The 27,332-nt window shown below is 54.1% G+C and overlaps 2 protein-coding genes across 2 annotated transcripts in view; both read right to left on the bottom strand.

Annotated features, from left to right (window-relative positions):
• The window catches only part of Eml1 (EMAP like 1), a 149,272-nt gene extending 132,074 nt beyond the window's left edge, over nt 1-17,198 (bottom strand). The window contains exon 1 of the mRNA XM_042692702.1: nt 16,925-17,198. Within this exon, the coding sequence (XP_042548636.1) occupies nt 16,925-16,952 (28 nt within the window). The 5' untranslated portion in view covers nt 16,953-17,198. The remainder of the gene's footprint in view (nt 1-16,924) is intronic.
• Nucleotides 17,199-25,856: 8,658 nt separating this feature from the next.
• LOC122118796 (cholesterol 24-hydroxylase) overlaps nt 25,857-27,332 on the bottom strand; it is a 28,553-nt gene continuing 27,077 nt past the window's right edge. The window contains exons 14-15 of the mRNA XM_042692755.1: nt 26,803-26,869; nt 25,857-26,131 (exon numbers count right to left, since the gene is read on the bottom strand). Of these exons, the coding sequence (XP_042548689.1) occupies nt 25,961-26,131; nt 26,803-26,869 (238 nt within the window). The 3' untranslated portion in view covers nt 25,857-25,960. The remainder of the gene's footprint in view (nt 26,132-26,802; nt 26,870-27,332) is intronic.

A 27,332-nucleotide genomic window follows, 5' to 3' on the forward strand; every position in this document is an offset into this window, starting at 1 on the left:
CACATAAGGTATTTTTGTGGTGTTTTGATTTTTGGACATAGGGTCTCACTATATTGCCAGTCTGGCCTTCCACTCCCTGGCTCAAGGGCTCCTCCTGCCTCTACCTCCCTGTAGCTGGGACCACAGGCATACACCACAAAACCTCAGAATGTGACACTTCAACAACCCTCTCTGGACTGGTTGACCCTAATAGCCACCGTGGTTGGGAACCACTGGCCAAAAGTCTTACGCTGACCATGGAGGCCGTAGGTGGACATTCTTTCAAGATGGGATGGGTTGCGAACTTTACACAGCTCAGAACCACCTCCGGGTTCCGGAAGGGACAAAAAGCCCACCAGGAAGGGGAAGATGGCAATGAGTTGCTAACCCAGGGAACTCCAGCCACAGGCCTCCCTCAGCTCCAGCCTGGGCATCCAGCCCGGCAGTGACTCAGTGGAACTGGATGCTCTGCCCTTGCCCATCCGCCCTCAGCTCCCCTGCCCTTACCTTGAGGCAGGGCCAGGGCTGCACCCGGTGACTTATCTACCAGTGTGGCCAGCGACCACCCTCCAGCCCCCCGAAGCCCGAGGCCCCCTAAAATCAGAAGCTATTGGCGTTGTCAGTGCCCCTGGGTCCTGGTGCCACCGCGGTGGGTTCAGGGTTGGGTGCGCCTCAGAGCTCCTGCTTGCTGCTCGCTGCTGAGCAACAGGAACCTCACCCAGCACAATCACGGCTCTGCTCTCTGGCTCTAATTGGCCCAAAGCGGCACCCAGGTTGAAATACTCCCCTGTGGAGCCCGCCCTGGATAAGGGGCTGCCAGGCCTGGATGTGGATGTCAGGCTTCCATTTGCTAGCAGATTCCGGATTCCCTCTGAGTTCAGTGTCCTCATCCAGGAAATGGCCCTTCCTTGAGCCTCGTCTGGAGCCCAGCCCAGGGCTGAAGGCCACACCTCCTCTGAAGCTTCTGCTTGGCCCTCATGGCCACATGCATACCTCTTTCTCACACTGCCCCTTGGGAGGCCAGCAGTGAAGCCACCAGTCAGCATTGGTACAAATTAGATTTGGAGTCCTGAAGCCAGGCACTGGTAGCTCACACCTGTAATCCCAGCGACTCAGGAAGCTGAGATCTGCGGATCGTGGCTCAATGCCAGTCTGGGCAGGAAAGTCTGTGAGACGCTTATCTCCAATAAATCACCAACAAAAAGAAGTGGAGCTGCAGCGTAAGTGAGTGAGTGCTCATCTTGAGCAAACAAAGCTCAGGGACAGAGCCCAGGCTCTGAGGTCAAGCCCAGGATTAGTGCAAGTGACATGCACACGCACATATATGCGTGCACGCACACACCCACCCACACACCCACCCCTACACAAGAGTTGGAGGTATAGAAGCAAGAGGAGCCCTGTTTCCCAGGAGGAAGAGCCAACCCAGGTGGGCAAGAGACAGGATTAGGGTCACAAAGCTCCCGGTGGTCAGGGAGGGATCAGATGTTTCCTGCTAATCTGAACACTTTCCGCCATCACTTTCCTTCCCCACGCTTTGTAGGAAGCGGGCAAAGAAGGAGTGAAGGATGTCACGGAAGTTGATTTGAGGCTGTGATGGATGAGAGGCTGAGGACTGAGCGAGCTCGGTGAGCTGTCCCGGGGAAGCGGTGACTTAGAGTACGCTTTCCCTGGGTCTCTGGAGTTAACTAAGCTTTGCATCAGTGCCTTTGACCTGAGCTATTCTCTGCTGCGGTCTCTTTGCAACCACCTGTTTCCAGGAGGAGAGAAAAGATTAAGCTTCACATTAGAATCTTGTGTGGAAGGCAAAACGCCCTCCACACAAGCAACGCCTCCCTCCTATGATAGTAAAGGAAACAGCCCAAAATTCAGGAGACCATCATGTTCCTGTTCTACTCCAGTAGTGAAGTGGTAACAGTTCTCTGGAATTCCTCCAAGGACAAAGATGGAGCTAATGGTCAACCGAGCCATCCCTGTGACCCGGGACTGTTTAATTCCGCACACCTGTCTCATCCCGTCCCCAATTCTCCCGATTTAACCCGAAGCCAATGTCTGTAAATCTGCCCTTTGCCATGTCTCCTTATTTGGCATATGGGGGTGAGTGGGATTCCTGGACTTTGGGCCTGGGGTGTCACAAGGACCCCAGCTGTGAGACTGAGGGGTCTTCACAGTAACGCTGTGGCAGAGGTGCTATGGGCCTTTAAGACCCCCAGGCTGCCCCAGGCTGCCCATTCTCTGGTCCACCCCCTTAGCTTCCTGACACAAGCCAGGATGGTGAGGAGCCCGGTGCCAGCCCTTCTATTATTCATGCTTCCTTCAGTTGCCAGCAGGGACCTGGCCCAGAGGCCCAACTTTGCCAGGAAAGATAAGATGCCAACACCTGACTTATCTTCTGAGCTCCCTCCTTTTCCCAAAAGAGCAAACACAAAGGCCTGTTGTTCCCGGTCCCTGTGTGGGAACCCAGGCTCCTCCTCGTGAAAGGGAGAGAAATCATTAGTGGATTAGGGCCGGTTAGGTTTACAGCTTTCCTTGTGGCCACCTGTCCCCTCCCATACTCCCTACGGGCCCAGAAACCAAGGCCTACTGTCCCTGGGGTCACGCATGCGCAGGGGTCTGATGGAGCTCCTCCTACAGCCTGGGCTTTGCTAACACGGCCTGGGAAAGTCTGGGCAACATTTCAACGGGCTGGGATTGACCTCCCAAGTGACAAGTAGGGAAGCTGAGGCTCTGTGCATGCTCAGGCCTCCCAGCTGGTGAGAGGGCGCTGCCAGTGCTCTCTGCCCCATGCCACCGGGATGCCAGACTGACTCACTCGTCCTCAAAGCAAGACTTGGAAGGAGTGAGTTCATGCACACAGACCCTCCCGCCCGCTCTGTGGCTGATGTTACAGTCTAGCCAAACAGATGTGGACAGCTGAGAACAAGCACACAAAGCATCCACAGGGAGCCCTGGGAAGTCAGTCTGCAGCCACCGCCTTGGCCCTGCTACTGAAGCCCAGGGACCGGGGGAGGCCCGGTTGGGAGCCACATCATGGCCTGCCCAGAGGTCTGATGGGATTCCCCCCAGGGCCTAAGTGAAGTCCTATGCCCTGAGTCATCATGCCACTGTGGTGGGCTGGAGGGGGGAGGGTACAGGGAGGTGGTATTCTAGATGGGAGATGGGAAACCCCCCCCTCACACACACACTTGCCTCCTCAGACTGTCAAAATGGCTGCTACATGAGTTGGCAGGGACATGAGCTATTGTCTTCCACCCTCCCCTAGTGATGCAGGGGATTTTGGATTTGAACTCCAGGCCTCATGCTTTCTAGGTGCTCTACCACTTGAGCCATGCTGCCAGTCCTTTTTAGCTTATAGTTATTTTTTAGGTAAGGGATTCTGTGGTTTTTGCTCAAAGGCAGTTTGGAATAGGAAGATCGTAAACTTCCTATCTCTGCTTGCTAAGTAGTTGGAATCAGACACAAACTACCCCACCCAGCAGGTTTGCTAAAATGAGGGCATCTTGCTAACTCTTTGCTCAGGCCAGCCTTGAACGACAGTCCTCCCAATCTTTGCCTCCCAAGTGTGGAGTTACCGACATAGGTTATCACAACTGGCCTGTGTAGGGACCAAGATTACAACTTCCTCTCCCATTTTACAGATTAGGGGAACTGAGGCCCAGAGACAGGAAAGGATTCATCCCGGAGGCTCCGGCGGTGCTGTGGCAGAGTTCAGGAGGCTCTCGGGCATTTTTAGAACAACGTTCTCCAGCTTTGCTACCTTGCAGCCCTGCCCCCGAACCTCTGGCATGCCCCCTGGCCCTGCCCCGTGCTGACCCAGCAGCCACAAGCTTCCATTACCTCGTCTATAACATAGGAATACATAACACCTAGCTGATGGACTGTGGGGAGGAGACAGCGGGACAGCGTTGGTGAAAAGCCTTTGCAGATGGCTGCTCAGCTAAGCATTTCCCTAATGCCACGGAAGAGCCCTTAAAGCTGTGACCAGACAACTACTGCAGAGCTATGAGGAGCCAGGTGTGCAGATAAAGGTGACTCAGACACCTGCCCTGGGGCACCCACCATCTATTGGAGAATACATGGATGGGAGACTGAAGCTTTGACCTCAGTGGTGAAATCTCCATGAAGAGTTCCCTAGAGGAGGTGTTGGGGGCCTGGGCTGCCAGGCTGTGAGGTGGAAATTCACCTGGAATTAACAGTGGTGATGGAATCAGGGCCACCTGTCTGGGGGCCTTCCCCCTCCCCTGAGCATGCTGTTTACCCTGTGTCCACCAACTCCTCTGCTTCCTTCTCACAGGCCTTCGGGTACAAACAGGGAGACCGAGGCTCGCCCAATTCAGTCGCTGGTCTATAAATGACAAGACTGGGAGGTGAAGCCAAGAGTCTTTCAGGTCAAAGGTCTCTCTTAAGCCAAGTGCTGGTGACTCACGCCTGTAATCCTAGCTACTCAGGAGGCTGAGATCTGAGGATGGAGGTTCAAACCAGTGGGACTGGGAAGCCCATGAAACTTTGGGAAAAACAAAGCCGGAAATGGAGCTGTGGCTCAAGTAGTAGAGTACTAACCCTGAGTTGGGACAGCACCCAGGCCCAGGACTGGCACAAACACACACAAAATTTCCTGTTCTCTTTGCACACTTGCCTTTCTGCAGCCTGGTGCTTCTCTTTCATTTTCACACTTAAGATGTGTTTCCTTATTGGATCTTTACTATTTTAAAACACTGCTCTTTTAACATGTGTGTCTGACATGGTAGAACATGCCAGTAATCCCCACACTCATGAGACTGCAAGTTCAAGGCCAATCTGGACTACATAGTGAGACCCTGTCTCAGACAAGATCAAAGAAGGATTATTTTAAATGTACGTTTTCAAAGGTACCAGCTGCTGCTCTTCCTGCCCCATGCTTCCTCTTGTTCAGGCCCTGTTTTCTCAGGACCATAAATTACTTTCCTTAACGGGGGCCTGGAAGGCCAGGGGGAGACAATGTTCTTGGCAGGCTATGGTTCACCAGCCAACCAGGGCTCAGGCTCTGGAGGCTCAAAGGGGCATCTGCGGCTGGGCTGTTTCCTGGGAGACAAGTTCGAGCCTCAGTGAAGCAGCAGCTCAGGGCCCCACCTCCCACGCGGGTGGGACACTCCCTGCTGGCTGGCTGACTTCACAGGGAAGTACTGCATGGGGGGGGGGAGTCTTTAGTTGCCAATAAAGAATATTGGGGATATACAGTCACCCCTCTGAGTGTACAGACACTGAAATCCGTTGGGCATCGGTGGCTCATGCCTATAATTCTAGCTACTCAGGAGGCTGAGATCTGAGGATCATGGGTTGAAGCCAGCCAGGGCAGGAAAATCTGTGAGACTTTTTGTTGTTGTTGGTGGTGGTGGTGGTCATGGAGCTTGAACTCTGGACCTGGCGCTGTCCCTCAACTCTTCAGCTCAAGGCTAGCGCTCTACCACTTGAGCCACAGCGCCACTTCCGGTTTTCTGATGGTTTACTGGAGATAAGTCTCAAGGACTTTCCTGCCCAGGCTGGATTTGAACTGCGATCCTCAGATCTCAGCTTCCTGAGTAGTTAGGATTACAGGTGTGAGCTTCTAGCGCCCATTCCACAAATCCCTCCTGAGCCTGGCATGAGGGCGTCAGTGGGCTGGAAGGCCAGCAAGGCCCAAGTCCAGAGATCAGACAGGAAAGGGAATTTTACATCTAGCAACCACAGCCTTGAGATATGGTTTCACAAAAAGCCGCGAAGACATCCCCACTGTATGCACAGAAAAGCCTGGAGGGCCGAGCCCACCTGTGAGGGGACTTGGGATATGACACAAACCTGCCGAAGGGGGCACTGTGCTGGCCACCGGGGGAAGAAGGGAGCAGGGAGGGAGGGAGAAGGGCTGGTGTCAAAAGGATAAGGATTGTCTCTCGGGGCACCCTTCTAGCCCTTTCTCTGATTCCCCATCCAGAGTCCCAGGAGCCGCCAGCTGCTCTGGGAATCCCATGCTGGTCCCGGTGCTGGACTAAGATATCAGATCCCCGACCCTGTGTGGGAAAGGGGCCTTTGTGGTTGTATTCAAGCCCAGAATCCTGAGATGGAGGAGGTGGTCCTGGATTATTAGGTGGGTCCTAAAAACCATCACAAATGTCCAAGGTAGGAGTGGCAGATAGCCTGGGAGAGAAGAGGCAAGCAGGCGGAGAGGCCAAGGGGAGGGGAGGAAGTGGAACTGAGAGCTGGAGGATGCAGGGAACACTTTTCTTTCTGAGGGTGCACAATCCTAAGACACCTTGATTCTGATCCAGTGATGTTAACTGCAAACCTCAGATCTCAGAACTGTGAGGTGATCCCTTCCACCAGTGTGTGGCTGTTATAGCCACAACAGGAAATGAGCAGTGCTACCAACTGTGAGAGCATGAGATGCAGGAGGAGGCAGACACAGGCAGGCCCTGGGGACACCCACAGCCTGTGACAGAGCCTGGCCTCCCATCTTGGGCTCTGTGGGACCCATGATGTCTCCCTCCAGAATCAGAGGGTCCTCATGGCCCTGCCCAGAATTAGAGGCAGCAACAGCTTGAGTCCATCAGTCATTCAACAAAGATCTACCAGCCAGTGACAGACTGGCAAGGCTGGGCCCTGTCCCCAGGGGGCTGACACTTAACAGCAGTGGAAAAGGCCACACAGATCACACACAAGGAAGCTGGAATTCACCTGGGAGCGTACCCACCTCTCTCTCCCTCCTTTACTGTTCCTAGAGCCTGTTGCCATATGCTGTGTGCGCAGAAGCTCTGTTTCTAGCAGCCTCAATTTCAAATTGCCTACTCTGACATGTAACACGTACACTTTCTCATTCAGCCACAGGAACCACGTTGTCCACATCACCAGTCACACCCTGAACACCACATGGGGAGTCAGAGGCCCAGAGTGATCAGATGACTTGCAAAGATCACCCAGCACCAGGTGGCAGGCCCCGAATAGCAATGACAAGGGCAAGCCTATCTCCTTGGGCCCGTGCCCCTCCCCTGGTCCCCACCGCCAGCCTGCCCCTCTTCCCCCCCCCCCCCGCCCCGCCCAGCCCACCTCAGTACACACACACACAGGCGACCCACATCGGATACAACCTGTCTTCTCCAAGACTGTAGACATCCCTCCACATCCCAGGGCCATGGGGGGGGGGGGCGCTCCTTGCTTCTCAGGCCTGCTGCACAGCTGCTGTGAGGTCATTCCTAGATTGGTTTTCACTGGCTGCTGCCTGCTGCTTCTCCTCTCACCTGGCTCAGGTTACAGCTACACGATCAACCTGACCATCAGCACCTGCACCAGCCCAGGGCGCCCAGTCTCCCTGGAGAACGCTCCTGGCTTCGGAGCTCGCCATGGCCACACAGTGAAACTGAGGCAGAGGTAAAAGACAGAATAACTGACACAGGCGGCAACGCGGAGCATGAGCTTGAACATGCCACCCTCTGTGAAAGAGGCTGCACAACAGGTCACGTTGCACCTGACACCACTCATGTGAGATGCGCAAAACAGGCAAATCCATAGAAACAGGAGTGTGTGTGTGTGTGTGTGTGTGTGTGTGTGTGTGTGTGTGTACGGGGTTTTATGCGCATATGTGTACAGGTGTGCTGATGTGTATGTATGCATGTATTTGCATACACGTGACTATTGTGTGCTTGCACGTGCATGCGTATACATGTGCTATGCATGTGTGTATAGGTGTTTGTGCATGCACTTGTGTGTCTGTGCACATGTGTATGTGTGTAGATTTCTTCACATAACAGTGAAGTTCAGATCCCATGTCATTACACCCTGGGGAACGGTGGCTTTACTGTCTCTTCCTCTGTGCCCATTCAGGTGTCTGGGCTTGGGAGGCAGACACAGTGCCCCCTAGGGCTGTGACAGACTTGGCACAGGTAGGAGGGAGGGCTGCCTGCCCACTTTGGGAAGGAGAGCCTCGCAAAGAAGGTCCCAGGCTGGAATCCATGTACTGTGTGCTTGGGAAATCACACGGCGATTTCAGTGTCTCTAAACCTCAGTTTCCTCATCTGTAAAATAGAGCAACAATGCTTATCCACCCCCTCACACACACCAAAAAAAAGGACAAATGAGCCACCACTTATGTCGTGCATACTATAGCCTTCCACTGGTCCTTCGGTAACATCCGTCTGTCATCCCTGAAGATGGGAGGGCAAATCGTGCAATGGGGGAACACGGCTGAAGCCCCGGCTCCTGGCTCATGCCACAGTGCCAGCAGGACCCAGCAGGACTGGGACACACTGCGCATGGCTCGTGAGCACCTGCTGAGTTACAGTGTCAGCTCAGACCCCAAGCCACCGACAGCGCAGGGGCAGGAAGATGTTCCCTGCGACGGTACCAGCCCTTGACGTGTTTTCCCACCCAGAATAAATACAGCAGGATTCCTAGAGAATGTGTTTAGATCTAGTAGGGAATTGTCCAAACAATCTGAGTAAGAGGTTTAATGAGGTTCCCCAAATCCCAGGAGCATCCTACCCCAGCACAAAGCAGAACAACTCTCTGGGCAGCGCGAGCAATCAGCCCTCGTTGACAAAGGAAGGCTTCACAGACTTCCTCCAGGCCACAAGTGGGGTTTTTTAACCCAGTCTGCTCTTGTATCTGAACCCACATGTGCTGGTGCCATACTCCTGTGAGACTATCAATTTTATTCAAATTCAGATACATGGATACACTAAAACAAAAAACAAACAAAAACCTAATTATCCAAGTGCTGGTGGCTCATGTCTGTAATCCTAGCTACTCACGAGGCTGAGATTTGAGGATCATGGTTCATAGCTACCCCACGTAGGAAAGTCCGAGAGACTCTTCTCTCCAATAAACTACTAAAAATGCCAGAAGTGAAGCTGTGGCTCAAGTGGTAGAGCACTCGCCTTGAGCAAAAGCAGCTCAAGGACAGCTCGAAGCTGAGTTCAATCTGCTATCAACTGAGCCACAGCTTCCTTTGATAGAACGGAAACAATATACAGACTGTTGTTAGAGCCATGAAATGCACTCGACTCCCAGTTTTATGTTATTATTATTAATTACTTGATGGTATTTGAGTTTGAACTCAGGGCCTTATACTTGCTAAGCAGGCACTGTACTATTTAAGCCATGCCTCTAGCACTTTTTGCTCTCATTTTTTTTCAATAGTCTTGCTTTTGTCCAGACCAGCCTCAATGGCAAACTTCCTATTTGTGCTTCCTGTGTCGCTGGAATGATAGGTGTGTTGATTGAGATGGAATCTCAAAAATGTTTTGCCCAGTCTGGCCTCAAACTGCAATCCTCCTGATCTTTGCCTTCCAAATAGCCAAGATTGCAGGTGTGAGCCACCACATCCAGTTTCTCCTTGCATTCCCCCTCCCCTTCTAAACTCATCCCTAGCTTTAGATCTGTAGACTCGGATCAACAGCGTAACCAGCACACCTCCCTCTTTGGGCCTTGGCAAACAGAATGACAAAGAGCTTTCAACAGTCCCCAGCTCACCTTCCTCAGTGAGGATTTCCTGGCTGGGGTTGGAAACAAATCTTTCAGAAATTTATTTTTGCACTTTTTATTTTTGGCAACAGAAATGAATGCTGTCACAATTTTAGAGGCTTGAAGCCTGAGATCAAACTGCTCATGGGGTCAGTTTCTCCAGCCTTCTCTCCTCTTAGCCGGCAAATGCCGCCTTGCCCTCTGTCCTCACGTGGCCTTGCTCTCTACCTGCCTCTGCCCTGATCTCTTCTTTTCAAATATCTTTTAAAAAGTGTAAATGACCTTTAAAAAAGAGAACTATAGACCAGTCTTTCAGAAGCAAAACTCTTCAATAAAATCCTAGCCAACAGAATTAAGCAACTAATCACAAAAATCATACATGATAATCAAGTGGGTTTTATCCTAGAGATGCGAGACTGGTTTAACATATGTAAATCAATAAACATCACATTAACAGCGCTAAAGACAAGAACCATAAGATCATCTAAATAGATGCAGAAAAAGCCTTTGTCAAAATCCAACATCCACTCATGTTAAAAGTTCTGGAAAAGCTAGGAATAAAAGGAATATACTTCAACATAATAAAGGCTAGATAGGACAGACCAACAGCAACTCTGAGATTCCATGTCACTCCAGTTAGACTGACCAACATTGTAATTTGAACAACAACATATATTGGCAGGGATGTGGTGAAAAAGGAACCTTACTACACTATTGGTGGGAATGTAAACTAGCACAACCACTCTGGACAGCAGTCTGGAGGTTCCTCAAAACCCTAAACACAGATCTTCCCTATGACCCAGCCATACCACTCCTAGGCATCTACCCAGAACATCACAAGCCAGGATACTGTAAAGACACCTGCACATCTATGTTCATTGCTGCACTATTCACACTAGCCAAGTTATAGAAACAGCACAGATGCTCTACAATAGCTGAGTGGATCCAAAAAATGTGGCACCTATACAAAATGGAATTGTATACAGTGCATTAGAAAGAATGAAATAATGACATTTGCAGGGAAATGGATGGACCTAGGACAAATCATGTTAATGAAGTAGCCAAGCTCAGAGAGACAAATGGTGCATGTTTCCTCTCGTATGCAGAAGCTAGATCTACAATACACTGGGACATGATAAATTATATAGGACTCTAGGCATTCACACACAGTGAGACCAAAGGAGGATACTCTTAAGAGAAGAACACAAAGGTGCAGTGCCTATATACCTCTGATCGTATAAAATACAATTCATCCAGATGAACTCCAGGAAATGGAAATAAGAGGTTTTCTTTCTTTGTTGTTGTTTTAGTTTTCTTTTCTTTTTGCCTTGTTTGTTCGCACAGAGATGGAGGGGCAAAGGGTGAAAAAATGCAGCAGTGGCACTCACTAGACACTCTGTTGAAAATGAGCTACACCACTTGTAAGATAGGCTGGGAGGGAAAAACTGGGAGACAGCCAGGGAAGGAGTGACGTCCAGAGAGAAATGTACTCATTACCTGACTTACATGATTGTAACCCCTCTGTATATCATCTTTATAACAACAAAAAATGAAATGAAAAAATTTCCATGACAGACAATACTGGGATTTAATTGCATATGGCATGATGTTTTGACACCTCGGCTCATTGCATACTGCTTAAACACAGCTAGTTATTAGCACGCATGTGTCTTCCCTTAGCTCTTCAAGAAGGGCCGAGGGCTCTTGGCGCCCATGCTCTCTCTCCAAGAATTTAGTACAAAGCCAGATGCTGGTGGCTCATACCTGTAATCCTAGATACTCAGGAGGCTAAGCTCTGAGGATCCTGGTTTGAAGCCAGCCTGGGCAGAAAAGTCCATGAGATCCTTATCTTCAATTAACCACCAAAAAGCCAGAAATGGAGGTGTTGCTCAAGTAGTAGTATACAAGTCTTGGAGAAAAAGCTAAGGGACAGTGTCTAGGCCCTGGGTTCAAGCCACAGTACACAAATCAATAATGAAATCTAGAGCCATGATGGTACACAAATAAATAAATAAATAATTTTAATCTAGAGGTGATTTACAGCACATGAGTGATATGTATGGGTGATATGCAAATACTTTACTCTTTTATATAAAAGACTTGCCCATCCTGAGATTCTGGAATCTGCAGAGGGTTCCAGAGGGAATTGAAAACATCAAACAAGAGCCTAATATGCAGAATTATACAAGACACTCAAATAGCTCAAAAGAGCCAAATGATCCAATTAAAAATGAGCAAAAGACTTGAACAGATGTCTTCTTAAAAGAAGGCATACAAATGTCAAGCAGGAACATAAGAAGTGCTCTACACCTGTCATCACCAGGGAAATGCAAATCACAACCACAATGACACATCACCTCACACCTGGTAGGATGGCTAGTCCAACAAAAGAAATGTTGGCCAGCATGTGGAGAGGAGTCCTTATGCACTGTTGGTGGAGACAGAAACTAGTATAGCCACTATGGAAATCAGCGGGGAGCTGCCTCAAAAAATATAGTCAGGCACCAGTGGCCTATGCCTATGAGCTCAGCTACTTGGGCAAGAGAGGTGGGAGAATAGCAGTTCAAGGCCAGGCCAGGCAAAAAGCTTGCAAGACCCCATCTCAACTCTAACTGGATATAATGCTGTGTGCTCTTGTCATCCCAGCTTTTCAGGAAGCATAAATAGAAGGGTCACGGTCTAGGCCAGGCTTAACTAGACATACATATAAGACTTATCCCCGGGGCTGGGAAGATGGCTCAGTGGTAGAGCGCTTGCCTTGCTTGCCTGAGGCCCTAGGTTCGATTCCTCAGCACCACATAAGCAAAAAGAAAAAAAAGCCAGAAGTGGTGCTATGGCTCAAGTGGTAGAGTGCTAGCCTTTAGCTGAAGAGCTGAGGGACAGCGCCCAGGCCCAGAGTTCAGGCCCCACGACCGGACCCAAAAAAAAAAAAAAAGACTTATCCCCAAAACAACAAAAGCACAAACAGGCTAGAAGCATGGTTCAAGTCATAGAGTGCCTAGTAAACACAAGGCCCTGAATTCAACCCCTAGTACTGCCAAAACAAAGTAAGTTAAAAATAGAACTACTATACGATCTAGCAATCCTACTTCCAAAGGAAATTAATTCCGTATGTGGAAGAGCCTATCTGAACGTTCTTGTTCACTGAAGCACTGATGAATATTTCCTAGAAACAGAATTAACTTATATGTCCACCAACGGATGAATGGGTATTATTGGTGCTTTTAAGTGCAACTTGGGGTCTGTATGTGAGAGGAGTAGTTTGAAAGATCTTGCCTTTGCATTATAATTTGCAGATTGGAACTCACATTCTGAATGCTTGCTGACCATGGCTTGTACAAGGTGCCCTGAGAGTTTCATAATCAAAATGAGTTACATAATTTAAATTTAAAAAAATTAAAAAAGGTCTAACGGGAAAAAAAATTCGACAGGGACAGATATTCCTACTGTTCATTCGGGAAGGGCAGTATCTTCCTCTTGCGTTGATGCTAAAGGGTTAGTCTGTCTCTAGTCTGTGGCAGTACTGGGAGATGAGGCCTGGTGGGAGGAGTTAGTCCCTGGAGACATATTCTCTCAGGGCCTAGCAGGACCATCTCCCTCTCGCTTCCTGATTACCTGGAGCAAGCAGCTCCTTCCACACATGCTCCTGCCATGATACACTGTGCTACCCCTGGCCCAAAGTAACCAGCCCAAATGACTATAATCTCTGAAACAGACCCAAATAAATCCTCCCCCCTTACAATCTTTACTGAAGTACTGGGACTCAAACCCAGGGCCTTGCACATGTTTATGCTTGGCATACATTCTACCAATGAGCTACCTCCCCCACTCCCAACACTTCCTCATAACGATCTCTTGTACTGTGCCACAACAGCAGGAAATGGATGAACCCAGGCAGCGTCTGCCTTCGGCTTCTCCAGAGATCCTTGCCAGGCCCTGAGGAGAGATGGCAGCCAGCCAATCAGAAACCACAAAGAATAAACCCAGGCTACTATCTGTCTTGACACCAACATTACATGAATACATACTTCCTCTTACTGTTGTAGGGCAGGGCTGACATGTCCTGCCAACACCCTCATGGTCAGGTACCAGAGAATCGCAGGGCACAGAGCTCAGCTCAGACCCTCTGAGATGGGGACATGGGTCACCTCGGAGGCCTCCTCCACATCCCAGGACCTCTCCTAGACCCCTTCATGTCCTTTCCCAGTATTTTTCTGCCTTGGAATCCAAGGAAGGAACAATCACCCAGCCCCTTCTCGGAGCTCCACACAGCTTCCTTGCAGTCTGGCCTGACAGCTGGAAGTGGCCTGCTGTGAGAAACTAAGGTCAGAGCTTGGGGTGACCAGGACAAACAAGGGAATGGGGGCTGCACTGGTCCTGGTGAGGGGTCAGGGGTAAAGGGCTGAGGCTCTCAGGTGCCCGGAGGACCTGAGTGCACTATGGATACCCTCCTCTACTCCATAATGTCTTTGGGACCAAGCACAGAGCCAAATACCCTGGGACCTTTGTCGAACATTCAGGAAGCTCCTGGCTGAATCTTGGCCAGGGGGTGTTGAGGGAGGTGATGAAGCTAGAGGACCCCCAAGGGTAGAGGAAGGGGCAGAGGTTACGCAGGAGGAGATCGCTCTCCTAGTCTGGTTCTACTCAGGTGAAGGTCCGTTCTTACTAAGCCCTGTAGCGAGGTGAACGCCTTCCAGTGATGGAAGCTCACAGAGGTTAAGTCTTGCACGAGGCCCCAAGCACAGCAGAGCAGGGATTTGAACCCTGGTCCAGATCAACCTATGTTCATGGCTCTCTGAGAACACAATGGCCTTCCTCAGTGTGCACAGCTGTATGGTTGCTCTGCTGGACACTTTTCTAAGCATTGAGGAAGGAACAGCCTGATGAAGAGGAGGGTCCATCACAAGGTCAAAGTCAGGAAGAGATAGGCAACAGACCCAGGCTGTGTGAAGTCAGCCCGTCTTGGGCAGACACTAAGCGCTTGCAGAGCCTGTCTTCATTATAGCCAGTGAAGGACATGGCACAAGCCCAACCTAGAGCTGTGGCTCAGTCAGGGAAGGTGACGCTTCCGAGGCTGCCCCACACCTAGGAGGCAGAGTCAGGCCTGGAATGGCTGCAACTGTAAAGGCTCTGCCTTGGCTGGCTGGGCGCATGGGCTGGCAGTTCCTGCTATAAATATGATGCTGACTCTCGTAACCTTAGCCTCTGGGCTTACCGGCCCAGACCCAGAGCCATAAATCCTGGAGCCTGCTGCCGCCTGCTGTGCTCTTGCTCTGCGGAATTTTCCTGATGCCCTAACAAGGTACCACATTTTTTTTTTTTTACAGGCTCCAAATGATTGGAGGCTGTGTTGAGCTAGCTAGTTGACTCTGAAATAAAAAGAGATATTGCTACTGACAAGCCAAAAAAGGCTCTAAGAAAGCCAACCAGCTACTTGAAAAAACCAGGAGGGGCCTCCCTTGGATTTGTGCAAAACAGAACAGGAGCATGTGCTTTGGAATTTCTGCTCTACCACGCAGCAGCTGGATGTCCTGGGCAGGCGGCCTGGCCCTCTGAGCCTCCATTTCCTTCGCTTTACAGCCGAGTTGATGTCCCTTACTCCAAGAGGTGACCAGTGTTCTGAATGTTCAGAATACAGCAAATAATTTGGTCCCTCCGGTTCCTTCTCAGTCGCAGCTTATTTATTGGTTGAACAGTCGCCGCAGCTAGTGTCCCTAACAACCAGCCTGGCATTATTTGCATCATGATGCAGGCTTTGGGTTATTTTCATTCTTGCCACATCTTGACAAGCTAAGGCCCTATTATGCCTCCCATTTAACAGATAAGAAAACTGAGACACAGAGTTCTTGGTGAATCTGCTCCCCTGAGCCCAGGAGCTGTTTTTATTCCCACGGATTAGGCCCCATCTTGGGCCCACACAGGAGCAACAAACCCTCATTTATAGCCAGGAAGACCAAGCCTGGAGCTTGCCTGGGGCCTCTGACCCACCTTGGACAGACAGGAGCAGGGTGGCCTGCAGCCCTGCCTCCCGGGCCAGTGCTCCTCTCCTCAGCAGAGCAGGGACAGTGAGGCCACGCCCCTTGCCCTCCAGGCCCACACAGATGCACACTCAGCACCCTGCCATCACTGGACAGCTAATACTGTCCTGGCCTTCCTGAAATACTCGTCTCCCTGCGGGTGGCTTCACAGGCTGCTAAAACCAGGGCCACGTCGTCGGTGGTGGAGGGAGAGAGCTATTCCGGGTTTGTGTCAGGTGTGGGGCACCACTAGCCAGAAAGCGCCATGGCGGCGGCAGCGGCTCCCCGGGCTCTAGCAGCCAGCATGACTGGCGCCTGGCAGAAGAGGGTGAGGTCAGGTTGCTTTTGTCCATGACCCCCACCAGAGACACACACACACACACACACACACACACACACATGTGCGCACACACGCACACACACAGCACTGTGGCTGCCGGTTAGACACCAACAGGTGTATTGCTCACAGCCCACCCAGTGGCTTCTGGGATAGCTTGGCACCGCCCCCCCCCCCCCCTCCAGCGCTCTGAGATCTCCAACTCAGGGTTTGAGGGCCAGAAGCAAGCTGTGGTTTACCAAGGAGGCTCTGGCAGAGGAGATGCCCCGTCCCTGGGTGTCCCTCCGGGCTCCTGCCCTGGAAGTCCACTTGCTGCTGCCACCAAGGAGCCACCAGGAAGACACTGGTTACACTGTCACATGGCATTTTCGCTACTACCTCAGTGCCATAGCCACTGTCTCCTGGAGACACCGACGCTCAGAGAAGTTAGAGCACTCGCCAAGGGCACCCAAACAGGCAGTGAAGAAATTAGCTTGAAGAGCCTCATTCCAGAGTCCCTCATCCTGGGCAACCATCCCCTAAAGCTGTGTCCTGATGGTCTCTGTGCTCATCCGTGTCCCTGGCCATTCCCAGCCTACAAAGCGTGGGGCTCTCAGGAAGCCTGGCCTGGGGCCAGGGCCCAGGGTTCAGGGACTCCCAGAAGTCCCTCTCTAGCTCATAGGGGATCTCCTGGAATCTGTCAGCCCCACCAACACACACACACACACACACACACACACACACACACACACACACACACACACACACACACACACACACACACCCTTTGCCTGTGGCACCCACACCCACCTTGGGGTCCAGCCCCTTCTAAGTCATAGCCATCCCATGGGCCGCCCTGCCCCTCCCCCGTGGCTGTCAGTCTGAGAGTCTGTAGCAGGCGCAGCTTCCTGTTGTAGCCCACTGGAAATCCAGGGGGTGCAGCCAAGCTAAGCTCTGCAAATCCAGCTCTCCTCCTTCCCCCCAGGATTGCAGATTCCGCCCCCCCCACCCCAGGTATCAGGGCCAGGAGGATGGGGGTCCTGACTTGCAGCTGCCCGCCGTCTGTGGGGGCCCCGTGCCCTTGGCGACCGAAGGCCTTGGCTGTGCAACCGGAGCCAGGGTGAGTAAATATAGCACTGCCACTCACCGGCTGAGGGCCCCTCGCCGTCCGACATGGTGTGGGAGATGGGCAGCCGACTGGCCACCAGCCTGCAAGGACACTCAGAATCTCTGGTTGCTGTCACCCACCCGGTGGAGCTCAGGACTGCTGTATCCAGCCCCTAGGCAGTGTCCCGCCCCGGGCAGCGGAGCCACCCCTGAGTGCCGGGCTGGGCAGATAAGAGAGCTCCCGTGCCAGGAGTCCATGCGATTGGTGGATAAATCTAGGCACTGCCCTCCCCCAGTCGAGGCCTCTCCCAGGCAGCCCCGGAATGTTGTCTGAGAAGCTGCTGCACCCCTGGGTGCTTGGTCAGTGCCCGGGACCTCAACCATGGGCACGCTGCAATGCCCAATTGCTCCCAGCTGAAGACAGGTCCCACCCACTGAGCCAGGGACGCTCATGGACTTCGAGGGTAGAAGAATGAGGAGGGCACTGCTCACTGCACACGACCCTCCGTGCGGAGTGTCCCTGCACTGGTCACCTGCTCCGCTCTCCAGACCACCCGCATCACGCCCCTGTCACAGACAAGGTTAAGTGACCCACCCAGGGCAAGCCAGCCACTCGGGGTGGGTGGAACCCGGACCTGGAGCCGGGCTGTCTGTCTCCAAGGCCACAGGAAGGCCGGACTTTGCCTGAGAGTGTTTCATCAAAAGCACTGGACATTTATTTATGGGCACCTGCTGGGCGCTAATTTCATAAATCCTGAGGAGCTGAGGGGGAGGGGAAGGCAAGGCACATGCAATCAGATTCTGCACAAGCCTTTGAATGGGGTTCGGGGAATATCCCTTAAAAGGACACGCCTCATCTATAATCGTAGCTACTCAGGAGGCTGAGATCTGAGGATCTCAGTTCAAAGCCAGCCTGGGCAGGAAAGTCCATAACAGTCTTAGCTCCAATTAATTACCAGAAACAAAACAAAACAAAACAAAAACCTGAAGTGGTGCTGCGGCTCCAAGTGGTAGAGCACTCGCCTAGATTAAAAGTGTTCAGGGACAGTAGCCAGGCCCTGAGTTTGATCAAGCTCCATCACCACTAACAACAACAACAAAGAACATACCTCCACAAACAATTAGTATTTACTTGCTGCATGCGTGGCTAGGAGCCAATCAACTCTGTCATCTCTGGGGTCCCCACCGCAGGGCCAGAGTTCCAGGGGTACCTCCACTGTAGCCCCAGGGCTTGATCCATCCGTGCTCTATATCACACACAGACCGAAGAGGCTGAAAGAGAAGGGAGGCTGGCTATGAGCACTAACCAGAGAGCTCTGGGGAAGAGCTGGCATTGAGTCACCTTGTTAAGGGACTGGCAAGGGTGAGGGAACAAGTGGCAAACCCCAATAGGCAGGCAACAGGGGGACCCCCACAGGGTAGAACATAGTCCCCAAGAAAGGGAGGCTAAGTCAGGGCAGCCTCCTGGAGGGACTCCAACTCGGAACAGTGAGGGGGCATTGTCGGGGGAAGGGTAAGGCCCCTTCCAGCAGGGAGGGAGGGAGAGGTCTGTAGGGTTGCACCTCACCCTCACCCCTGCATTGGTTGTCAGAAATCAGGAAATCCAGCCCCCTGAAATAGTTCCAGGGCTCCTAGCCTGAGGTATGCTGTTCCCTTGGCTGGGAGTTCCCTGTCTTCCTCTCCCATCTCCTCCCCCTGCCCCACGAAGCTCTGTCTGACTGGGTTGGGCCTCTGAGCTGTACTTGTACTGTCCCTGCCAACTCTGAGCTCACTGTGGCCACAGCTGGTTCTTCACCATGTCCTCTTATTCTCTGGTAAGCACTGCGCTCACCACCATGCTGAGAGCATTTGCAGGGCTGGACAGCCTGCTGCGTCATGCAGGGAAAGCATCAGGGGGGGATTTGAACCAATGGCTTTGAGGGCCGTCTGGGGTAACCAGTGTCCACTTTGTCTGAGACGTACCTGTCTTTAGCTCTGACCACCCTGCATGCAACCCCGGGACGCCCCTATCACAGTAACATCAGGAGAGTCAGCCATCCAGGGCCCCACCCAACTGAGAGGCTGATTTTAAAGAAAATAAATAAACCCAGATCACTGGTGGCTCACACCTGTAATCTTAGCTACTCACAAGGCTGAGATCTGAGGATTGAGGTTTGAAGCCAACCCCAGGCAGGAAAGTCCATGGGACTCTGATCTCCAGTAAACAACAACAACAAAAAGCTGGAATGGAGCTATGGCTGAAGTGGTAGAGATCTAGCCTTGAGCAAAGGAAGCTCAGGGACAGTGCTCAATCCCTGAGTTCTAACCCCAGGACTGGCACCAAAACACAAACAAAACCCCAACAGATTCACCTGGGACCCTCTTCAGAGCCCGAAGGCCTCCACCTCCACCTCCACTACCCTGATGTGAGGCAGAGTGGTTGTGGGGGGAGAATTACAGATGGTTCCAAGGAGAGAAGCCGCATCCTCATCCGTGACAGGATAGACAGTGGCCATGTCCATGTCCACTGTGACCGACGGTCACAGTGGGTGGCAGCTGTGTCCCTGGAGAGGAAGGCCAGGAAGGTGGGGGGGGGGGTCCAGGAAAGAGGCAGTCAGTCTCCCCTGAAGCCACAGCCAGCTTCAGGCCTCAGACAGAACAGCAGGGCACAGGCTGGGTCGGATATGTCTCCTCCACCCTGCCTTGCTGTGTGGATGTGGGGCCTCTGTGTCCACATCTGTGGAGCACTGAGGAGCACCTGCTGTGTACTTGGTTCTCCGCTAGGCCTAGGGTGCTACGTGCCCCAGTGCGTGGCAGTGGGGCTGCAGAACCAGGGCTGGGAGGAGCTTGGAGGCAGATGGATGCTGTCCAATGCCAGTACCACCGAGGCCCCCAGGTGACTGGGACAGGCCCGGCCCCCACCTGGAAGAGTACGCCATGACAATGAACAGCAGGGCTGGGAAGGTGGTTTAGTGGTAGAGAGCTTGCCTAGCATGCATGAAACCTTAGGTTTGATTCCTCAGTACCACATACACAAAGAAAGCCAGAAGTGGCACTGTGGCTCAAGTGGTAGAGCATTAGCCTTGAGCACAGAGAGGCTCAGGGACAGTGCCCAGGGCCTGAGTTCAAGGCCCAGGACTGGCAAAAAAGAAAATGAACAGCAGGCCCAGGTAGCTCAGAGACTTCCACCCTGCAGCTGTTTGTCTGCCCCTGTGTCCCACTGCAAGGGACCGCCCAGCGCTGGTTCCTGTGTGCAGGCCACTTCCTGTCTCTGGCCCCAAGTCCCTTCCTGTTCTCTTTATTATGGGAACATGTGTTGGAAGAAAAAGAAAAACAACTGGATTTCCCTGGCCCTGAGGCCATTTGCTGCGGCGAGTGAGCTCACTGCAGGCGTGCAAAGATGTGCATGTTAGCGCAAGGGCATGTGGTGTGAGAGATGCATGGTATGTGTTTGTGTTCCTGCATGAGTGTCTACACGAATGAGCCTTACGCGCAGGGCAAGTGTGCCTGTATCACATCCACAAACTGTGCCCTCGGGCTGCTGCCAGCTCACAGAGCAGCTCGGCCCCGGCTGACCAGCGGTGTGCCCACCAGCCTGAGCAATTGCAGCAAATACCTGGAGGGCGGAACAACATAAAGGCCGCTCCCTGGCTAGACTGGGGCCTGGTGCAGCCTCTCAGGGCCCACAGGTCGCTGGAGTAGGAGCCTGGGTCAGGAAGGACAGGCAGGAGGTCAGGGAGGAGCTCTGGGAGGTTAAGAACGGGCCGGGGCAGCCAGGAAGACAGGGCCCGGGGATGGGGAAAAGCAGTGGGTGCCCCAGGGGTAGAGGGAGATTAGTACAGTAACGGGGGATGGGGGTCTCCAGAAGAGGCACAGGATGATGGAGGACACAACCCCAAGCCTGGCATCTGAGCAAGGTGGAATCAGAGAGGAGACTTTACTTCCATCTACCCTGCCCCTGCTGGCATCTCCCTTCCTCCCTTCTTCTCTTCCCCCTTTTCTTCTTCCTTCTTTCTTTCCTGCCCCCTCCCCTCCATCATCTCTTTAGCTCTGGAGCTTTAACTCAGGACCCCAAGCTGGTTTGGGTGGTGCTCTACCATTTGAACTACATCTTCAGCCCTTTTTGGAGATCGAGTCTTAGGAACTTTTCTGCTTGGACTGGCCTCCAACCACAATCCTCATGATCTCAGTCTCCTGAACAGCCAGACTTACAGGCAGGAACCACTGGACTTGGCTTGAATAGTCTCTCACACATTTTTCCCACGCTGGCTCCAGACTGCAGCCTTCCTATCTATTACCTCCTCTGTAAATGGAATACAGGCACCTTGCCCAGTTTGTTGGTTGAGATTGGGGGTCTTGTTGCTTTTTTTTTTTTTTTCCGGTTGTGGGGCTTGAACTCAGGGCCTAGGCACTGCCCCTGAGCTCTTTTTGCTCAAGGCTAGCACTCTACCACTTGAACCAGAATGCCACTTCTGGCTTTTTCTGTTTGTATGGTGCTGAGGAATTGAACTCAGGGCCTCATGCATGCAAGGCAAGCACTCTACCACTGAGCCACCTTCCCAGCCCATCCCTTTCAGTTTTTGAAAGGCTAATTGGAGATAAAAGTCTCATGGGGACTTGTCTGCCCAGGCTAGCTTCAAACCATGAGCCTCAGATCTCAGCCTCCCGAGTAGCTAGGATTACAGGTATGAGCCACTAGCGCCTGGCTTTTCTGATTTTTTTCTAACTAGGCTGACTTCAAACAGAGATCCTCCATCAGAGATCCTCCTGAGTAGTTGGGATTATAGATGTGTACCACTGTATGCAGCCATTACCACCCACTTTCTACACATTCACCTGTCCTTGTGGGCCTTAGGAGTCCAGTATCTTCTGCTGCCTGCTGGAAACTGGGCCTTGCATTCCCCCACAAATAGAGGCAGGACGGCTGGAGAGCATTGAGCCTTCTCTTAGAACTTGGTTGCCATGATGTGAAGGATGATGCATGTTCCACGCTGTGTGGAACACCACCTCCTGGGCTTGTGGCCTGGGACTGACCTTGCTGGGTGTGGACAGTGGGTGGAATGCAGAATGTACTCGGCAGAGCCTGGCCCAGGGTGGTTCCTTCCTCCTCTGATACTGCCTCTGCTTAGAACAGATACTTCTTCCAGCTGAGGGCAGATCAGACCACCCAGGCACACAGAATCACACACACACACACACACACAGAGGACACACATCTCATATGCAAAGAGACAGCGTCCAGGAGACCATAGGATTGTGGAGACTACAAGGAACATTTAGAGACACAGGCAGATACACACGTGTGCACCTGGTGTTCATACCCACGGGAAGCTCACACTCGGAGCTTGCATGTAGACATCTCCCCCTTTCTTCCATACGCTGCTCTCACTCAGCCCACAAGCCCTAAACTGATTGCCACTTGGGTGGGCTTAGGCTGCCTTCCTGGCCTGCGGATTCCTAGCTAGAAAAGAAGCCCGTGCAGCTGCAATGGGCAGGAGGGTGCTCCTCTGGGCAGGCCCTTCGTGCCTTGTCTACTTGGAGCAGGAGGCCGGAGGCTGGTGCTGAGAAAGCCTCCCAGCGTAACTCAGGGGTGTGGGTTCCACGGCAGGGTAGTGACACCTCCCCTCTGTCCTCTGGCTGTGACCAGGCAGGACCCCTTTGGACTAGTTCAGGACCCCAAGTTACAGGGAAGCTGGGCCCAGGACAGCCCACGGCCCAGGGGTGCTCGACACTGGAGAGTGCTAGCTCTCCCAGAGTCTCCCATTCAGCCCCGGGGCCACCCGGCCTGGATCCACGCCTTTCTCCCAGGCTAGGGATCTGGGAGCCCTGCAGAGTCGCTGTCTTTCCCTGCTGTCCACCAGTGACAAGCCAGCAGAAAGGCTGTGTCTGAGGAGGGGAGATGGGAGATGGGACCGCCCCTCCTTTCCCATCTGGAACAAACCCTGGAACCCACCAACTCTCTGCAAAGCCACGGCGTTCCTGATTCAGCACCTCTCTGCTCCCCTCTCTGGCTCCATCCAGGACAGGCCCCTACTGCATTGGTACCCTTGCCACCCTGCCTGGCTGCTGGGGTCCAGCCTACCAGCCAGGACTGAGGTGGGGTAGGAGGGGTGCCAGGAGAGCCACTACGGCTTCCTAATGTGAGAACTATGGGGAGTGGGGTTTTTTTTTTGGTCAGTCGTGGGGCTTGAACTCTGGGCCTGGGCGCTGTCCTTGTGCTCTTCAGCTCAAGGCCAGTGCTCTACCGCTTGAGCCACAGCACCACTTCCGGTTTTCTAGCGGTTTATTGGAGATAAGAGTCTCACAAACTTTCCTGCCCCAGCTGGCTTTGAACCTCGATCCTCAGATCTCAGCCTCCTGAGTAGCTAGGATGACAGGTGTGAGCCACTGGCGCCTGGCTCTATGGGGAGTGTTTTTAAAGCTTCCTTCACAGTAAGCACCCTGTCTGGCTGGCCATCAGCAGGGGTTATCTTTGGACATCCAGACACAGACACCTGAGCTGTCTGCAGCCAGCGAGGTCTAGGCAGATATGGGTTTAAGGGTCCCTCACCCAGGAGGCCATGATCGGCCTGTCTTTGGATCAGTGGAAAGGGCTCCTGGGATGGTCTAGGGACGGAGTTTCCTGTCTAGCCCCACCCAGGACTTGGGGAAAGGGAGAGACATTTGCTGGAACATGGGGCATGACTCACCGTCCACCCACCTTGGCTTGCTGAAGATCAGCAGGGCCTCCAGTCCCTGTGCCCGGAAGCCTACCTTCCACGTGGCCACAGCTAGGCCAACATTCTCACCAGCTGGGGGCAGCTGGGGTCTGTCTGAAGATCACCTGCGACCAGCCTGGGCTATTAGCCACCTGGGAAAGCCCCCTAGGCAGAGAGGCCCTGGAGCTGGAAGCACTGGGGGGGGGGGGGGGGGGCACTCCATCCTCCCCCGAGCCTTCTGGAAGCTTCCTGCTGACTGAGAGTGGAGATCTAGAGCCTTGCGCCCTCCCCACATCCTTGAATCCAGCTTTACCAGGGAGGGACCGGTTTGGAAAGGGCCACCATAGCCCAGGGGAGGGAGTGGTGAGCAGGGCGGGCATTCCCTGGCAGCAGGAAAGAGCCTGCACCTATCCCTCTCTACCACTGTGTGAATCTAGCCAAAGCCATCCCCACTTGGTGAGGCGGGTGAAGCCCGGCTGGGCCCTCTCCAGGCTCCAGGGCCTGCTATGCGTCCCCCGGCCCGGCCTAGGCCCCCTCCGGACGCTGCGATGGGGCCTGGTCCGGCTCCCTGATCCCTCCCGGCCCCCCACCCCCAGGTGAGTCGGACCTCGGTGGCGCCATCTGTGGCCATCTGTGGCCAGTGGGTGCCGGAGATGCACTGGGCCGGGGTTCTGGCCTGCAGGAGGCTAGCCTGCCTCCCCCACTCCCACACCCTCCCGCCCCGCGCCGGCTTCCCAGCTCCCGGACCCTCGCAGGTGCGGGAGGCGCCTCCCAGCGCCCGGACTGGCAGCCGCGAGCGTGCGCCAGGGCGGCCCCGTGCGGCACCTCTGGGAATTGCAGGCCGTGGGGCCCGCCCTTCCCTGTGCAGGAGGCGCAACAAAGATGCAACAAGCTATAAAGACGCTGGGTGTTGAGAGGCAGGCTCCGAGCCAATCGCCCGCCCTGACGAGTGAGTGCTGTTGTTTGTCCTTCCTACAGAAACTGACACCCAAGGGGTAACTGAGACCCAAGTCCCATGGTTAGTGAGGAGTGGGGACAGGATTTGACCCCAGGTGGGCTGGTTGAGTTTCATCCCCTTGCTTGGGCCCTAAAGGTCGCTCCAATTGGATTGGTGACTGTAGCTGGTGCACACCTGGGGAAGGATAGAAAGAAATAGTCTCTGGTCCCCACCCCCTCCCCACAGAAAGCTGGAGAGGGGGGCAGACCGGGAACCCAGACACATGCCCCCCCAGTCCTAGTCCACTCCCCACCTGTACCAAGCATGTTATTTTCTCCCCTGGGGCCTCGGTTCCTCATCTGCTCCATGGGAAGATACCTTGAAGACTGGAGCAAATGAGGCAATAGACACCACGGGTTGGTACAAATCTGTGCCCTCCCTGGTGTGGCGGAGGCGCTTCCTGGGCACAGATGCCAGGCAGGGTGAAGGCAGGATGTGGCGTCTGCACACGGTCCCGCGGGAGGAGGCTCAGGCAGGCCCTCCGCTCTGGATGGGCCCAGCGGACATGGCCAGCCGTGTGTGCTGAGCAGGAGGGGAGGCTCTTCCACTCATGCCTGGAGTCCTACATCAAGTGCTGGAAGCTACACAGCCCTCCCTCACCATCCCAGTGCCACACAGCCCCCAGGGGCAGAATTTCCTTGCAGCCAGGAAACCAGCTTCCACCAAGCTGAGGAAGGCTTCTCCCAAGGTGGTGTCTTCTGGGTCTCTCTAGGAGCATGGGAAGGAATCCTGGCAGCTTCTCCAGCAGCACCTGCCCTGAGCGACAGCACCCTGACAGGGCCCCTCTCCCCCCCTTTCTGAGAGCAGCAAACTGAGGCGAGAACGTGGGCCCAGGCGGGCCGTTCATTCATGCAGTCAACACACATTTATTGGGCATCGACTCTGTGCCAGGCCCTGGGAGGCCCCAGGGGGCTCAGAGGGGAAGCACACGTAGCCCCTGCTCTGAAGCGCCCTCGGCCCGGCAGGGTGGCTGGTCACGTCAGCAGACACTCACGATACAGTGTGGTCAGTATGGTGTTAGAGGTAGCACAGGTGATGGGGGGATACAGAGAAAGGGCCCCTGGCCCGGCCGGGGGTGAGGGGTGCAGGGGGGGCTTCCTGCAGGAAGTGGTGTGAAGGGGTCTTCAGGGAGTGAGCGAGACTTTAGGGTGTGGCCAGTGCAGAGAGGAGCAGAGGAGGAGAGACCGGTGGCAGCTGGGAGTCAAGCGGGGCCTGACAGGAAGGCCCCGGAGCCAGCAGGTGGCAGGGAGCACGGAGGGCGCAAAGCAGGCGTGGGCGCAGGGCCCACCAGGAGCCGGGGTGGAGGGTGGCTGGAGGAATGGGGGGCACAAGGGGGTTGGCCGTGGGTAGCAGCAGAGGGTGGGCACGGCCCTGGCCTGACGAGTCCCATCCTGCCGGGGCCTCAGCAGGGAGGGGGTGGGGGGGCAGGCTGCCAGCCCCGGGGCCGGAGCGTGCACAGCACGGGGTCCAGCGGCTTGAGTGTGGCCTGCTCCTGCAGCCCGTAGCGCTGCCCGGGCACCAGCCGGAATTCCAGCCTCTGCAGCAGCTTGGCCATGACTACCTTCACCTCCATCTGACAAGTGGGAGGGAGGGAGGGAGGGAGAGAGGGAAGAAAGGAGAAACAAGGAAGGAAGGGAGAGAGGAGGGAGGAAGGGAAGGAGGGAGGGAAGGAAGGAAGAAAGGAAGGAAGGGAGGGAGGGAGGAAGAGAGGGAGGAAGAAGGAAGGGAGAGAGGAAGGTGGGAGGGAAGAAGAAAGGAAGGGAGGGATGGATGGAGGGAGGGAGGGAGGAAGGGAAGAAGGGAGAAAGGGAAGAAAGGAGAAACAAGGAAGGGAGAGAGGGAGGGAGAGAGGGAGAGAGAAAAGGAGGGAGAGAGAAAAGGAGGGAGAGAGGGAGGAATGGAGGGAGGGAGGTAAGAAAAGAGAAACAAGGGAGGAAGGGAGAGAGGGAGGGAGAAAAGGATGAAGGGGAGGGAGGGAGGAAGGAAGGAAGGGAAAAGGGGGAGGAAGGAAGGAAAAAAAGGAGGGAAGAAGGCAGGCGGGAGGGGGCAATGGAGAAGGAAGGAGGGCGGGCGGGAGGGAGGTGTAGAGCAGCAGCAAAGCCTGGCTGGCCTCCTAGTTGAGCTGCTGCTGTCCAGCCCAGCCTCATCCCCACTCCAGCCCCCAGCCCAGGGGTCCAGCGCAGGACCGAGCAGTTCCCACCCTGCAGTCACCCTTGGCCAGGCTTCCAGCCATGTACCTCCTACCTGAGCAAACTGCTGTCCGATGCAGGAGCGGTGGCCCAGGGAGAAAGGGAAGTAGGTGAAGCGAGGCCTGCAGGAAGAGAGGCCCCAGCAGGGTCAGTAGGCGCCAAGAGGCCACACGCCTGTCCCACGTGCCGGACCACGGAGCGACCCTCGGCAGGCTCTGTGAAGCTCAGGGTCTCCCTTTGGGGCCTGCACGGTGCCTGTCTGCCTGCTTTGTGCCCCCCAGCTCCCCACAGTCATCCATCACTGAAGCCCCCTTCTGGGTCTGAACTTGTGTGTGGTCTCTGGAGCCTGACTCTCCCCATAATTGCTGGGGTACAGTGAGGCACTGTCCCCACACTACACCCAGACCAGCCATTCCCACATCTCAGACGGGAACCACAGGAGCCGAAGGTGCCGGCCCAGGTCCCGCGGCGTCCCAGTAGCAGATTGACTGGGGTCAAGTGCCGGCAGCTGTGTTTCCTCCAACCACCTCCCCAGCATCCCGAAGCTCTGAGGGCTCCACGGATGCCACAACCCCGAGCTGAGCC

This window comes from Dipodomys spectabilis, unplaced genomic scaffold (assembly GCF_019054845.1).
Source record: "Dipodomys spectabilis isolate Male_0828 unplaced genomic scaffold, ASM1905484v1 ptg000157l, whole genome shotgun sequence".
NCBI classification, from domain to species: Eukaryota; Metazoa; Chordata; class Mammalia; order Rodentia; family Heteromyidae; genus Dipodomys; species Dipodomys spectabilis.